At 33.1% G+C, this 12,628-nt stretch overlaps 2 protein-coding genes across 3 annotated transcripts in view; one reads left to right on the top strand and one right to left on the bottom strand.

Moving 5' to 3' along the window:
• The window catches only part of LOC123264607, a 97,012-nt gene that overhangs the window by 21,015 nt on the left and 63,369 nt on the right, over positions 1 to 12,628 (bottom strand). The gene's annotated exons all lie outside the window — the stretch shown is intronic.
• LOC123264654 lies at positions 4,539 to 12,288 on the top strand. Of its 2 annotated transcripts, XM_044728064.1 has the most exons (7): positions 4,539 to 5,614; positions 5,967 to 6,212; positions 6,333 to 6,601; positions 7,334 to 7,799; positions 10,868 to 11,139; positions 11,200 to 11,492; positions 11,739 to 12,288. In XM_044728064.1, exons 1-3 carry the CDS (start codon positions 5,455 to 5,457, stop codon positions 6,599 to 6,601), a joined length of 675 nt encoding a protein of 224 aa, XP_044583999.1. In that variant the 5' UTR covers positions 4,539 to 5,454; the 3' UTR covers positions 7,334 to 7,799; positions 10,868 to 11,139; positions 11,200 to 11,492; positions 11,739 to 12,288. The 2 variants fall into 2 exon arrangements, with proteins under 2 accessions (XP_044583999.1, XP_044583998.1); XM_044728063.1 differs by having other exon boundaries at positions 5,967 to 6,601.

Genomic DNA, 12,628 nt, shown 5'->3' with positions numbered 1-12,628 from the left:
ATAGTTGCCAAATTGATTGAAGTTTTTTATGAGAAAAAAAAATTAACAAAAAAAGTGGCCAACTTTGAAAAAATAACGATTTTGTTTAAAAAACCGATTATTTTATAGAATTGATCATATTTAATTTTTTTTGTGTATTTTTTCGAAAAGTTCATTTAAAACCAAAAATTAAAAAAAAAAAAAGGTACCCAAAGGTCAATGTCTAAAAAAGTTATGGCTGTTTGAAAATAAAAAAGCCACTCTTTTGGGAAATTCAAAACATTCTTTGGGTTGAACATAAAAGTTTGAAAAAATTCTCAAAATTTTTTTTCAAAAGGTAGAAAAGAATGATGAACTTTCAGCTAAATCTAAAGTGGTCGAGTTCAAAAGGGGTCGATTTGGCATGGAATACTCCATATATATTCGGCTGATTCAAAAAAATTGACTCTTTCTTTTATCTCAATCATATCGAAAATGTTGTTGGAAATGATGAAAAAAAATTTCGTGAAAGCCACAGCCATTAATATTAATATTAAGAACTCTCGCATGATAAATTTCAATTTGCCGTAAGATTAACACGGAAAAGCTTGTTGTTTTGAGTTTAGAATTTTATAACTCTTTAATGCTTCATTAAAAAAGCTAGATCAAATTATTTTCTTGTATGAAATTGAACGCTCTTCGGAACAGCTTTCTTATAAGTTTTTGATAAACCGACGCGTTTTAAAGTTATTCAACTATAAAATATAATTGATAATATTTTCTCTTTTTTTTCCAACTTTTTGACGAAACTATCAAGTTTATCGAAAAAGTTTCTCAAATTTTTAAAATTTTTTGTATTATCAATTTTATTTGGTTTCACAGATGCTTTTACTTAACGGTCAAATTTCTAATACTATCGTATCTTAATTTGGCAATAAATTTAAATTATTTTTTTTTTTAACTCAAAATTATTTTTAATTTTTTTTTCTTAACTTTGTGATATGAGAGTAGTTTTACTGAGAGAGAAAGAGTATCTGACGGCATATTAAAATTTATATCATGCGAGCGTTCTTAATATTAATATTAAAGGCTGTGGCTTTCACAGGGTTTTTTTTTTAACTCTTTTTGGGCTTGTCTGAGAAAAAAATACTTGCATGATTTTTTGTAGAGAATATTTTGTTTTATAATTACCACCTTAAAGTTAAGCTTGAATAGGTCAGCAGAAAAAAATCTCAATGGAAAACATAATTTTTTAGTAAATTTCAAGTTTCTGACCGAAATTATTCTGTAACTTTTCTTGGGCTTGTCTGAGCAAAACATACTTCTCGATTTTCCTTGTAGAAAACATTTTTCAATATTTACCAGCAAAAAGTTGGGCCTAATGAAAAAAGTGTAAATAAATTAAAATTATATTTTTTGTAAATTTTAATTTTTTTGACCAAGATCATTTTGTAATTTTTTTTTTGGGCATGACTACATCAAAGTACTTTTATGCTGTTGTGTAGAGAATATTTTTTTCTATATTTGCCAGCTAAGAGTTAAGCTTTAATCAGTTAACCTAATGAAGTAACGCTTTAGAACCTTATTTTTTAGGAATATCGACGTTTTTGTCCGACATTAATTTCTAACTTTTTTTGGGCGTGTCTGAGTAGAAAATACTTGTATACTTTTTTGTAAAGAATATTTCGTTTTATAATTACCACCTTAAAGTTAAGCTTAAATAGGTCAGCAGAAAATAAACTAAGTGGAAAATCTAATTTTTTAGTAAATTTCATTGTTTATGACCGAAATTATTTTGTGACTTTTTTTGGGATTGTCTAAGTGAAAAATACTTTCAAATTTTCTTGTAGAGAATATGTTTTCCCATATTCATCAGCCAAAAGTTAAGCCTAATAGAGAAAGTGTAAGAAAATAAAAATTATATTTCTTGAACATTTCAATTTTTTTGAGGGCTATCATCATGTAATTTTTTTTTAGGCATGACTATTCCTAAAGTACTTCTATACTGTTTTAAAGAGAATATTTTTTTCTTAAATTGGCAGCTAAGAGTTAAGCTTTAATCAGTCAACCAACTAAAGTGACTATTTAGAACCTAATCTTTTAGGAATATCGAAGTTTTTGTCCGACATTAATTTCTAACTTTTTTTGGGCTTGTCTGAGTAGAAAATACTTCTATACTTTTTTGTAGAGAATATTTTGTTTTATAATTACCACTTAAAAGTTAAGCTTAAATAGGTCAGCAGAAAAAAATCACAATAGAAAACCTAATTTTTTAGTAAATTTCAAGTTTTTGACAAAAATTATTTTATAACTTTTTTTGAGCTTGTTTGAGCAAAAAATCATCTGATACTTTTTTGTAGAGAATATTTTGTTCTATAATTACTACTTTAAAGTTAAGCTTAAATAGATCAGCAGAAAAAAATCACAATGGAAAACCTAAGTTTTTAGTAAGTTTCAAGTTTTTGACCGAAATTATTTTGTCACTTTTTTTGGGCTTCTCTAAGCGAAAAATACTTCTAGATTTTTTTTGTAAAAAATATTCCATTCCATATTTACCAGAAAAAAGTTGAGCCTATTAGAAAAAAAGTAAAAAAATTAAAACTATTTTTTTTTTAATTTCAATTTTTTTGAGCGCAATGATTTCATAACTTCTTTTTGGGCATAGCTACACCTAAAGTACTTTTATGCTGTTGTGTAGAGAATATTTTTTTCTATAATTGCCAGCTAAGACTTAAGCTTTAATCACTCAACCAAATAAAGTGACCATTTAGAACATCATTTTTTAGGAATATAAAAGTTTTTGTCCGACATTATTTTTTAACTTTTTTTGAGCTTGTCTGAGTAGAAAATACATGTATACTTTTTTGTAGAGAATATTTTGTTTTATAATTACCACTTTAAAGTTAAGCTTAAATAGGTCAGTAGAAAAAAATCTCAATGGAAAACTTAATTTTTTAGTAAATTTCAAGTTTCTGACTGAAATTATTCTGTAACTCTTCTCGGGCTTGTCTGAGCAAAAAATACTTCTAGATTTTCCTTGTAGAAAACATTTTGCAATATTTACCAGCAAAAAGTTGGGCCTAATAAAAAAAAGTGTAAATAAATTGAAATTATATTTTTTGTAAATTTTATTTTTTTTGAACAAGATAATTTTGTAATTTTTTTTTGGGCATGACTACATCAAAGTACTTTTATGCTGTTGTGTAGAGAATATTTTTTTCTATAATTGCCACCTTAGAGTTAAGCTTTAATCAGTTAACCAAATAAAGTAACCATTTAGAATCTCATTATTTAGGAAAATAGAAGTTCTTGTTGGAGATTATTTTGTAAAATTTTTTAGGGCTTGACTCGGCGAAAATCATCAGATACTTTTTTGTAAATAATATTTTGTATCATAATTACAGCCTAAGAGTTAATATTAAATAGGTCAGCAGAAAAAAAATGACAACAAAAACTTCATTTTTTTGTAAATTTTAAGATTTCGACGGAAATCGTGTTGTAAATTTTTTAAGCTTGTTCAGAGAAAAAAAATTTTATTTCTATACTTATTCATGAAACATTTTCCTCATCAATTTTTCCTAAATCACATAAGTAGACAAATCAACTATTTTTTTTTATCCACTGTTGTCTACCAGGCAAGGTTTAAAATCCGCTCCTAAGACTTGCTCCTCTTTCTTTCAGCCTAATTCCTTACGCAGAGACTGCTTGCCCGGTTTCGCTACAAATCATCTGAAATTTAATAAAACATCACAGACGCATTTTATTTATATAGATCCTATTGGATTTTATGCAATGCAAATATTTCACATTATCCTCCACTTATGATTTTTATTATAGTTTTGTCCTTGATATCAGGTTGTGTTGTTTAAACTCACATGTTTTGCTGCTAACTTCACTTTTATTTTGACATATTTTATTCTTAAAATATAGTATTAGTTTAAGCGCTTGAACTTGCTCGCGATCGTCATTTTGCTTGTGATTATTACTTTAGATTCGCTTTATTTTTAACTTTAATTGTTGGCCCCAACTTCCAGGCCCTGTGATTATATACAATTATATATGATTATATATGATTATATACAATTATATATGATTATATAGAAAAATTTTTTCATGGTTTGATTTAATCCTATTGATCTTTACAAATAAAAATGTAAGTGTTCGTTTCTCGAAAATCTCCTAAAGTTCTTTTTCGATTGAGTTTAAATTTTACAGAATTACGCGCTTTTAAAAAATTACAGAACGTATACTCGAATACACGTATATTTTCATCATATTTATTTACACTTTTTTATGAATTTCCTGACAACGAGATTTTTCGAACAAGTCAATCTACTTCGATGCGGTTCGCAGCATTCAAAAAAGTTTTTCGAGAAATAGAACTAAATAGATTTTTCGAGTGATCAGTACCACAGTGAAAATAATTTCAAACATATCATTTTTTGTTTATTTCATTTTTTTAATTTCTCGAACTCTATGCTGAGTCTATTATGCATATATATAGTCTCTATATAGACTATATGTTAGAAATAGCGCCTATGATTAGTTCCCTGATTAGCCGCCCTTCAGCGCGCTCAGCGTCTTACCGAGAGCCCCCGACTACTTGTTCGGGGCACGCTGGATCATTCTGGAGATTACTTTTGTACGAAGCACCTCGCTTACCTTTTATCTCTAATTATTAATAAATAAGTGTTCTTTAAATATAAATACTTGCGTATTATTTATTGATCAAAACCCTAGCCTTCCATCAGGTTATGGGCCCGACAAGATTCCACTGCGCAAATTAATTATTATCTATAAAAATTGTGAAAAGTGAATTATAGTAAACCCGGCAAATTGTGAAGGAGTCGAAGTACTACGACGATGTCGGACGTGGATAAGGAGAGCGACTTGAGCTTGACACGCAAGTATCTTTTTATTTTTTATGTTAAGAATATGAACAATGACTAAACGAGTGAAGAGAAAAAAAAAAAAAAAAAAAAAATTATTATAAAAAAAAACGAGGGTTAGATGAAAGAAAAAAATTAAGTGCTGGAAAATATTTATTGAATCGACGGTCATTGTTCGTTTCTTGAAATATAAGCTTATAAAAACGAGAGTAATATTCTAAGTAGACTAGTCGAAATTAAATAAAAATGGCGTGACTGTGTAGCGTGGTGTTGTTTTGGCGGGAGACCGAGAGTCCGAGCTCATAGACGAGTGATGACTGCAGAGAGACAGAGACAGACGATGTGCACTAGTGCGAGTGAGACAGAGAATGGTCTCTTTGTTGATCGAAGCAAGTCGAATGTTATGTTGATTTCTGAGAAAGGGTTGGCCAACCAAATACATTCTCACACTTGAATAAAAATAAAAATAAAACGAATTAAGGAACAAAGGATCTCGTCTCGCCTGAACAGCATCTACGCTATACTTAAAAATGAAATAAACGAATGACGATGCGTTTAAATTTTTATTAATTAATCTTTATTTTACACAGTACCAGAAAATGATCATATGAACGAAATGTATGGAAACCTGGTATTAGAGTGCGTCGTAGCTAAACTTCAGAGTGTGTTTAAGCTCGATGAAAATCATCCTAATGAACCAGTGGATGTTAAAATTCAAGGAAACAATGTTGTCCTTAAAACTCAATCGGAGGTTGAGTACAAAGCAGGTGGGTGCGCACCCTAATTTCTTTTGTTGCTATCAAGCAGAAATAAATACACCTGCTTAAAATAAAATAGTCTCGAGACAGTACTGATTTTGAAAGAAATCAGAAAAGACCTATAATATTTCTTTAATTAAAGAAATAATATTTCGTTGGATCACCTGTATTTTGGTCAGTGCCGTGCACGGACCTATTGTGCAGGGGATCAGGGTTTGGATGTATGATATCTTGTGTTCGGATACATACATGCAAACTCGTCTCAAATTCGGTAATGCTTGTGTTCAGCATACCGGGTTAGGGACACAGTCCATGGCGTAAGTGAATATTGAAAAATTGATAATCTTTCAATTTATTTCAGATAAATCATTTCTAACCATTGACGAGTGGAATGCCCTAGTCGAGTGGGTGGGCAACTGGAAGGGTGAAACACCAGTAATGCCTCGGACTTTAAATCAACGAATTTCTGAGGAGATTGACGAGAACGAACTGCTGGGAGGTAACGATGAGATCAAAACGATTGCTAAAGATGATGATGTGACGAGTGATAATGAGGAGTGTGAAACGAAACGAGTGATAACGACCCAGGCAGTAATTGAAACAACAGGTAAAGGTCTACCTAAAATAACTGATATAAAACCGGTTCAGTTACCAATGGATAAGTTTAAACGAGTCAATCTTCCTAATGAAACCCCTGAGAAAACTAAACCTGACATTCCTAATTTAGGTAATTCTAAGGTTGTTCAGACGGAAGAAACTCAGGCAAACGATGTGAGTGGGGACTGGAAGCCATGCTTTCAAGCTATGAGTAATATGCTGCAACAGCATACTAAATTGCTCACAACCGCTGTAGACACTATTAAAGGGTTGGAACGAGTTCAGAAGGAGTTTGCGAATGCAAAGAACGAGCAATGTTTGGTCCATGACCAAATAAACGAGAGAATGAGTGAAATGGAAAGAAACATGGAACAAATAAAAGAGTGTATGCAGGCTTAGGTAAATAATGACGGGTGTAATTTAAATGCTGATTTGGAAAAACGAGTAACCTATTTAGTACAACGAGAACTTAATGGCCATAAAAACAATAATGAAAAACGAGAGGACGGTGAGAAAAATAAAATCGTAGATGACGTGAAAGAAGCAATTAAATTTGAAATAATTACTAAAGACTCGGGTGCACGACGTGACTATAAATTAACAGCTCAAACTAAATTCGAACATTTTTATGATTATCTCTCTTCGGAACTACGAACGAACGAATTATTGTATGTAATAGATACGAGTGTAAAACCAAGTAGAGTTTTTGATAAAGCAACGACTGACAAACATAAATTTAAAGTACGGGATATTTTGATCAACAGAATTGACCAAAACTATCATTCTAAAGTAGTTCATCTTAAATGTCCGGTTGAAATATTAAATAAAATCAAAGAGCTAAAAAGATGTGAAACGAATTTAACGACAGTAATGATCAGAAAACAGTTGTATAGTCTTCAATATACACCTGACAAAGAAACGTCATCGGATTTTTGCGAAAGATTCGAAGAGATCATTCGTAACTATGGAAATGTCACGGGCGCGACAGCTCTTTCTGACGAGGAGATACGTGACACTTTCTATAACGCTATTATGGCCACGGTTCCGGAAGTACAATCAATAGAATTCGTTTCTAAAAATGCTACAGGCAAAGGCCTGGATTATGAAAGTCTAAAAATGTTTTTGATACAGGCTGAAGCAAATAAGAAGCAAATAAGAAGTGTTGATACGAGAGCTGCTTTAATGGCCAAAAAGGACCTGAAAGTAAGGTGTTACGAATGTGGAGACTGTGGTCATCGCAGCTCTGAGTGTCCCCAGAAAGGTTCGGGATTGCAAAAATGCTACGAATGTAACCAGTTCACTACACACAAAGCCAATGAATGTCCCGAACGATTGGAACGACAAAAACGAAATGCATCACGAGGCAAAGGGAGAACGAGTGGAACGAGCAGGTATAGTTATTCTAAGAATTCACGTGCCTTTAAACAGGCCAATGACAGACGACAGTATCTCAAAAGGAAAAATAGTGACAATTCAGGAAATAGTGAATCAAAGAAACCAAGATTTAGGGCACACAGAGGGCGTGGTGGTTTTAAAAACTCCAACCAACATAGACACAATAAAAACGAAAATGCCAAAGGAACGGAGTCAGCAAAGGGTGAGTTATTTTTATTCGATGCTAGATTTAATCCAAAAACTTACCATACACACACTGTAAACAAAGATCAGTCTCGAGTGAAAAGATTAGGTCACGAGCGAGAGAATGAAAACGATCAAGGAAAACTAGTTGCTAAATTTTTGGCAGACTCAGGTGCAACAGAGCACCTTACTAATTCCAAAATTGTTTTCAAAACCCTTGATGAAAGAAATTACGGAACAATTAAATGCGCAAATAATGACCCCTCAGCAGACTTGAAAACGGATGGGTCAGGGGAAATTGAGATAGTTTTAGAAAACAACCAAATTTTGAAAATCGAAAATGTAATTTGTGCTAGGGCTCTTTCAGATAATTTATTGTCATTGAGGAAATTTGCCGAGATGGGTTTAAGCATTTATTTAGATAAAGAGAAAATAGATATTTTTGATCCGATTTCTAACAAGTCTTTTATTACGGGTGTTTACAGTAAACCATATTGGACCATTGAGCTTGTAATTAACAAAAACAAATCTAATAATTGTAAAAATGAGTCTAGAACTTTTAATAAATACATTGTAGCAAATATGACTAAAAATAGCAAGACAAATGTTAATAGAGTAGGCTATATATCTCGGGAGATTTCTTCAAAAGACAGAATGATAGCAAATGACAGTATTATCTCAAGATTAAATTCAGACTCAGGAAATTTTGATAACGGGTGTTTTAACGAAAAGAAAACGAGTGAAGAAACGACTGATAGCATTGAACAAACAAAACCGAGTGAAAGCGAAGTGGAGACCGAGAGTAAAGATAAAATGACTGACGACAACAGACTGATTGAAAGGGAAGACATTAGTGAAGATAATGTTCAAAATATTAAAACAGGGAAGAAATTAATTTACGAAAACTCAAACTTTGACACAACTATTTGGGACCGAAAATTTCACGATGTTAACGAATTGCCTATAACTGAAATTACAGATGTTGATTCACCACTTAACGACAGTAATAACGAGAGAAAGTTTAATAGCAAAGCACTACTTTGGCATGTCAGATTCGGGCACGCCTCGATAAACTATCTTAAAGCGTTACAAAAGAAATTTCCTGAAAATGATGAACTTCGAAAAACGATATTTGACGACTCGATCTTAGATTGCGAGGTTTGTAGGATCGCTAAATTTAATAAATTGCCTTTTAACACGACGCGAAAACGAGCAACGGAACCCTTGCAAGTTATACACTCGGATACAATGGGACCAATAAGTCCATCTACTCATCCAAAGGGATATAGATTCATATCGGTTTTCGTAGACGATTTTTCGAGACTTGCAATGGCGTATCCTATGAAAAATAAAAACGATACTGGTTTGTGTTTTGAAGCTTTCGTAAGGAGTGCACGAAACCTATTGGGCCGTGACGCGAAAGTCTGCTATCTTCGATCAGATCAAGGCACAGAATTTACGGGTGGTTATACGAGTGACGTCTTAAACAAACTAGGTGCTGAGTTACAATGTTCAAGCCCTGATACTCCAGAACACAATGGTGTATCAGAACGCTTTAACCAAACTATCCAAAAGAAAGTCAGGTCATACATGTACGACGCGAAATTGCCAGAGAGTATGTGGGATTTAGCTTTAAATGCAGCAGTTTACGCATATAATAGAACCCCTCATAAATCAAATAATATGATAACACCGATGAGCAAATTTGCTCCTCACCATAACTTTGACATAAACCAACTGAAACGTTTTGGTTGCGTGGCGTAGATTAAAGTACAACGGAAAACGGGACCAAAATTCAGAGCTGAAGGACGACGTGTTATTCTTGTAGGTTATACGCCTACAGGATATCAATTCCTAAAACGGCTAAAGTCGCGATGTAAGATTTAACGAAAAATTGGTTTACGGTGATAAATGGAAACGATCTGATGTAAAAGACTGGCCGGTTGAGGAAAGTAAAATTGATAAAGAAAAATGGTTCGTAGAATTTCTAGATAACAAAAACGAGGGTGAAGAATCATTAAAAACGGAGGGAGAAATTCCTATTAAAAGAAAGAGAGGACGACCGCGTAAACATCCGGTATGTAATCAAAAGAACGAAACGAGTGACTGCACGACGAGTAAAGATACGAAAACGAGCACTTTACAGACTAACGACAGTGAATGCGAAAGCAAAATATTATTTACTACTAGGTTAAATGATAAATATGACCAGATTAAAGACGATGTGGAAGACGAGATGTATTATGGGTTATTAGCAAAAATAAATGAGGATCCAGCCTCTTATGAGGAGGCAATGCAAACCGACGAAGCACATCAGTGGAAACAAGCAATTGAAAACGAACTAAATTCAATGATTGAAAACGATGTGTGGGAAATTGTCGAAAGACCCAAAACGACGTGTAGCGGAAAAAGAGCAAATATAATTGATTCGCGATGGGTATTTAAACAAAAAATAGAAAGTAACAACACGTTTAAATTCAAAGCTAGACTAGTTATTCGAGGTTTCAAAGACAGAAATGTCTACGAATTAAAAGAAACATATGCACCGGTATCTCGATTGCCGCTGGTGCGTGCAGTATTAGCAATAATAAATAAGTTTGATTTGACAGTATACCAGCTAGATGTTAAGACAGCGTTTCTTAACGGAACGATTGACGAAGAGATCTTTATGGAGATTCCCGAAGGAACTCACATAAGCGTGGACGAGAGGAAAAACAAAGTTTGTAAACTTAAGCGAGCGTTGTGCGGCCTAAAAATAAGTCCTAAGCGTTGGAACAAAAAATTCACAGAGGTAGCTCTGAATATTGGTTTGAAAAACTGTAACGATGAGCCGTGTTTATTTACTTGGCGTGACGATGAGAAATTTCTGATTTTATTGTTATACGTAGACGATATCTTAATTGCATGTAACGACGAGTACAAACTGAACGATGTGAAAAACAAATTAATGAGTGAATTTAAAATGACTGACTTAGGAGAACCAAAAGAATTATTAGGGATTTCAATTACGAGAGACAGAGAAAAGAAGATATTGAATCTTAGCCAAAAACGATATATTGAGAAAATAATTAACAAATTTGATTTCAGTGAATCTCATCCTCAGAGAACTCCTATGGTAACAACTCAGGTTGCAAATAGAGAAAGGAAACTCAGAGAAGAAGATTGCAGTATTGAGCAATTACGAGCGACTGAAACGAGTGCAAACATACCTTATCGAGAAGCAGTAGGCAGTTTGTTGTACTTAGCAGGAGCAACTCGCCCTGATATTTCATATGCAGTGAATGTCTTGAGCAGACATCAGCTGAACCCTACTGAAAACGACTGGAAAATGGTAGAACGAGTGTTTAGATACCTGAAAGGTACTGTAAGTTTAAAGTTGACGTATTTAGCAAAACAAGATAATCTGCAAGCTTTTTCAGATGCTAGTTTTGCGGACTGTAAAGGTTCTCTAACGACGTGCGGATTCTTAATCCAACTGTTTGGTGACACTATAGCTTGGAGGTCACACAAGCAAAATTACGTTGCTTTGTCAACTTGCCAAACTGAATACGTAGCAATGAGTGAAGCGAGTCAGGAGTTGGTAGCCATGAGCAACTCTCTTAAAATTATTTTGAATAAATCATTTTATCCTATGCAGCTCTGGTGCGATAACAAGGCTGCAGAAGCAAGTGCGCAAACGAGTGGTGGTAACAAACTGAGACATATGACAGAGGTAAGAGAGCACTACGTTAAAGAGTGTGTTGAACGTGGTATGGTAAAAATTAAATGGATTGCATCTAAGCATCAGGTAGCTGACTTGTTCACAAAACCTCTACCTTTTGAACTGCACAAACGACTGACAGAAACGATAACGAATGAGACGACTGATAGAAATAATAACGAATGAGACGACTGATAGAAATAATAACGAATGAAACTATTAATAACAAATTTATAATTAAACATTGTCAAATTACAGGTAATAAATCAGATCAGCAGGGTTGATACGAGTGCCTTACACGAACGAGAGACATGAGGACAGAACGAACTGAAAACCAAAATAAAAATAATGTCCAGTATTAAAGAAATCAAAGAGTTATATAATGATGCTTATTATGTCTAGTTTCTTTATAATACGATATAAAACTATGTAATACTAATTATAATTTTAAATAAGATAAGTAAACTAAACATAGACGGGAGGGAGTGTTAGAAATAGCGCCTATGATTAGTTCCCTGATTAGCCGCCCTTGAGCGCGCTCAGCGTCTTACCGAGAGCCCCCGACTACTTGTTCGGGGCACGCTGGATCATTCTGGAGATTACTTTTGTACGAAGCACCTCGCTTACCTTTTATCTCTAATTATTAATAAATAAGTGTTCTTTAAATATAAATACTTGCGTATTATTTATTGATCAAAACCCTAGCCTTCCATCACTATATATAGTCATAAAAAATTCAAGGGCATTGTGGAACCGTCTCAAATGCCACGAACCGCGTTCTGACAGATCCAACCGAGCAAGAGTAATTAAAGACTTATCGGCTGCCCAATTTTACAACACAGTAACTGCAAAATTTTTATACCTAATTTTTTTTTAATATTGCTGATTTTTTATAACTGTTAGACCTTAATTTTAAGTATTTTTTCTTAAAAATATTAATATTCAAGTATTTGCTATTCATAAATTAAATTTTTCATCAATTTGGCAGGCAAACTTTTTTTTAATAAGAAAAATTTTAAAAAATTTCTAAATGTTAGTTACTGTGTTTTGAAATTGGGCAGCCGTTATACATACATACACAATTTACACAAGAAAACGCAATACAAGTAATAAAATTTAGTATTAAGTCGGATCTCGTGGGAGTATGT

The sequence above is a fragment of the Cotesia glomerata genome, linkage group LG5 (genome assembly GCF_020080835.1).
Source record: "Cotesia glomerata isolate CgM1 linkage group LG5, MPM_Cglom_v2.3, whole genome shotgun sequence".
NCBI classification, from domain to species: Eukaryota; Metazoa; Arthropoda; class Insecta; order Hymenoptera; family Braconidae; genus Cotesia; species Cotesia glomerata.
The sequence above is the reverse complement of the archived record's forward strand: the minus strand, read 5'-3'. Positions and strand labels throughout refer to the sequence as shown.

Coding starts and splice junctions, on each gene's coding strand:
- LOC123264654 (XM_044728063.1), top strand. CDS start 5,455: ATGAACGAAATGTATGGAAACCTGGTATTAGAGTGCGTCGTAGCTAAA. Junction 5,615..5,966: donor GGAGGTTGAGTACAAAGCAG/GTGGGTGCGCAC, acceptor AATTTATTTCAG/ATAAATCATTTCTAACCATT.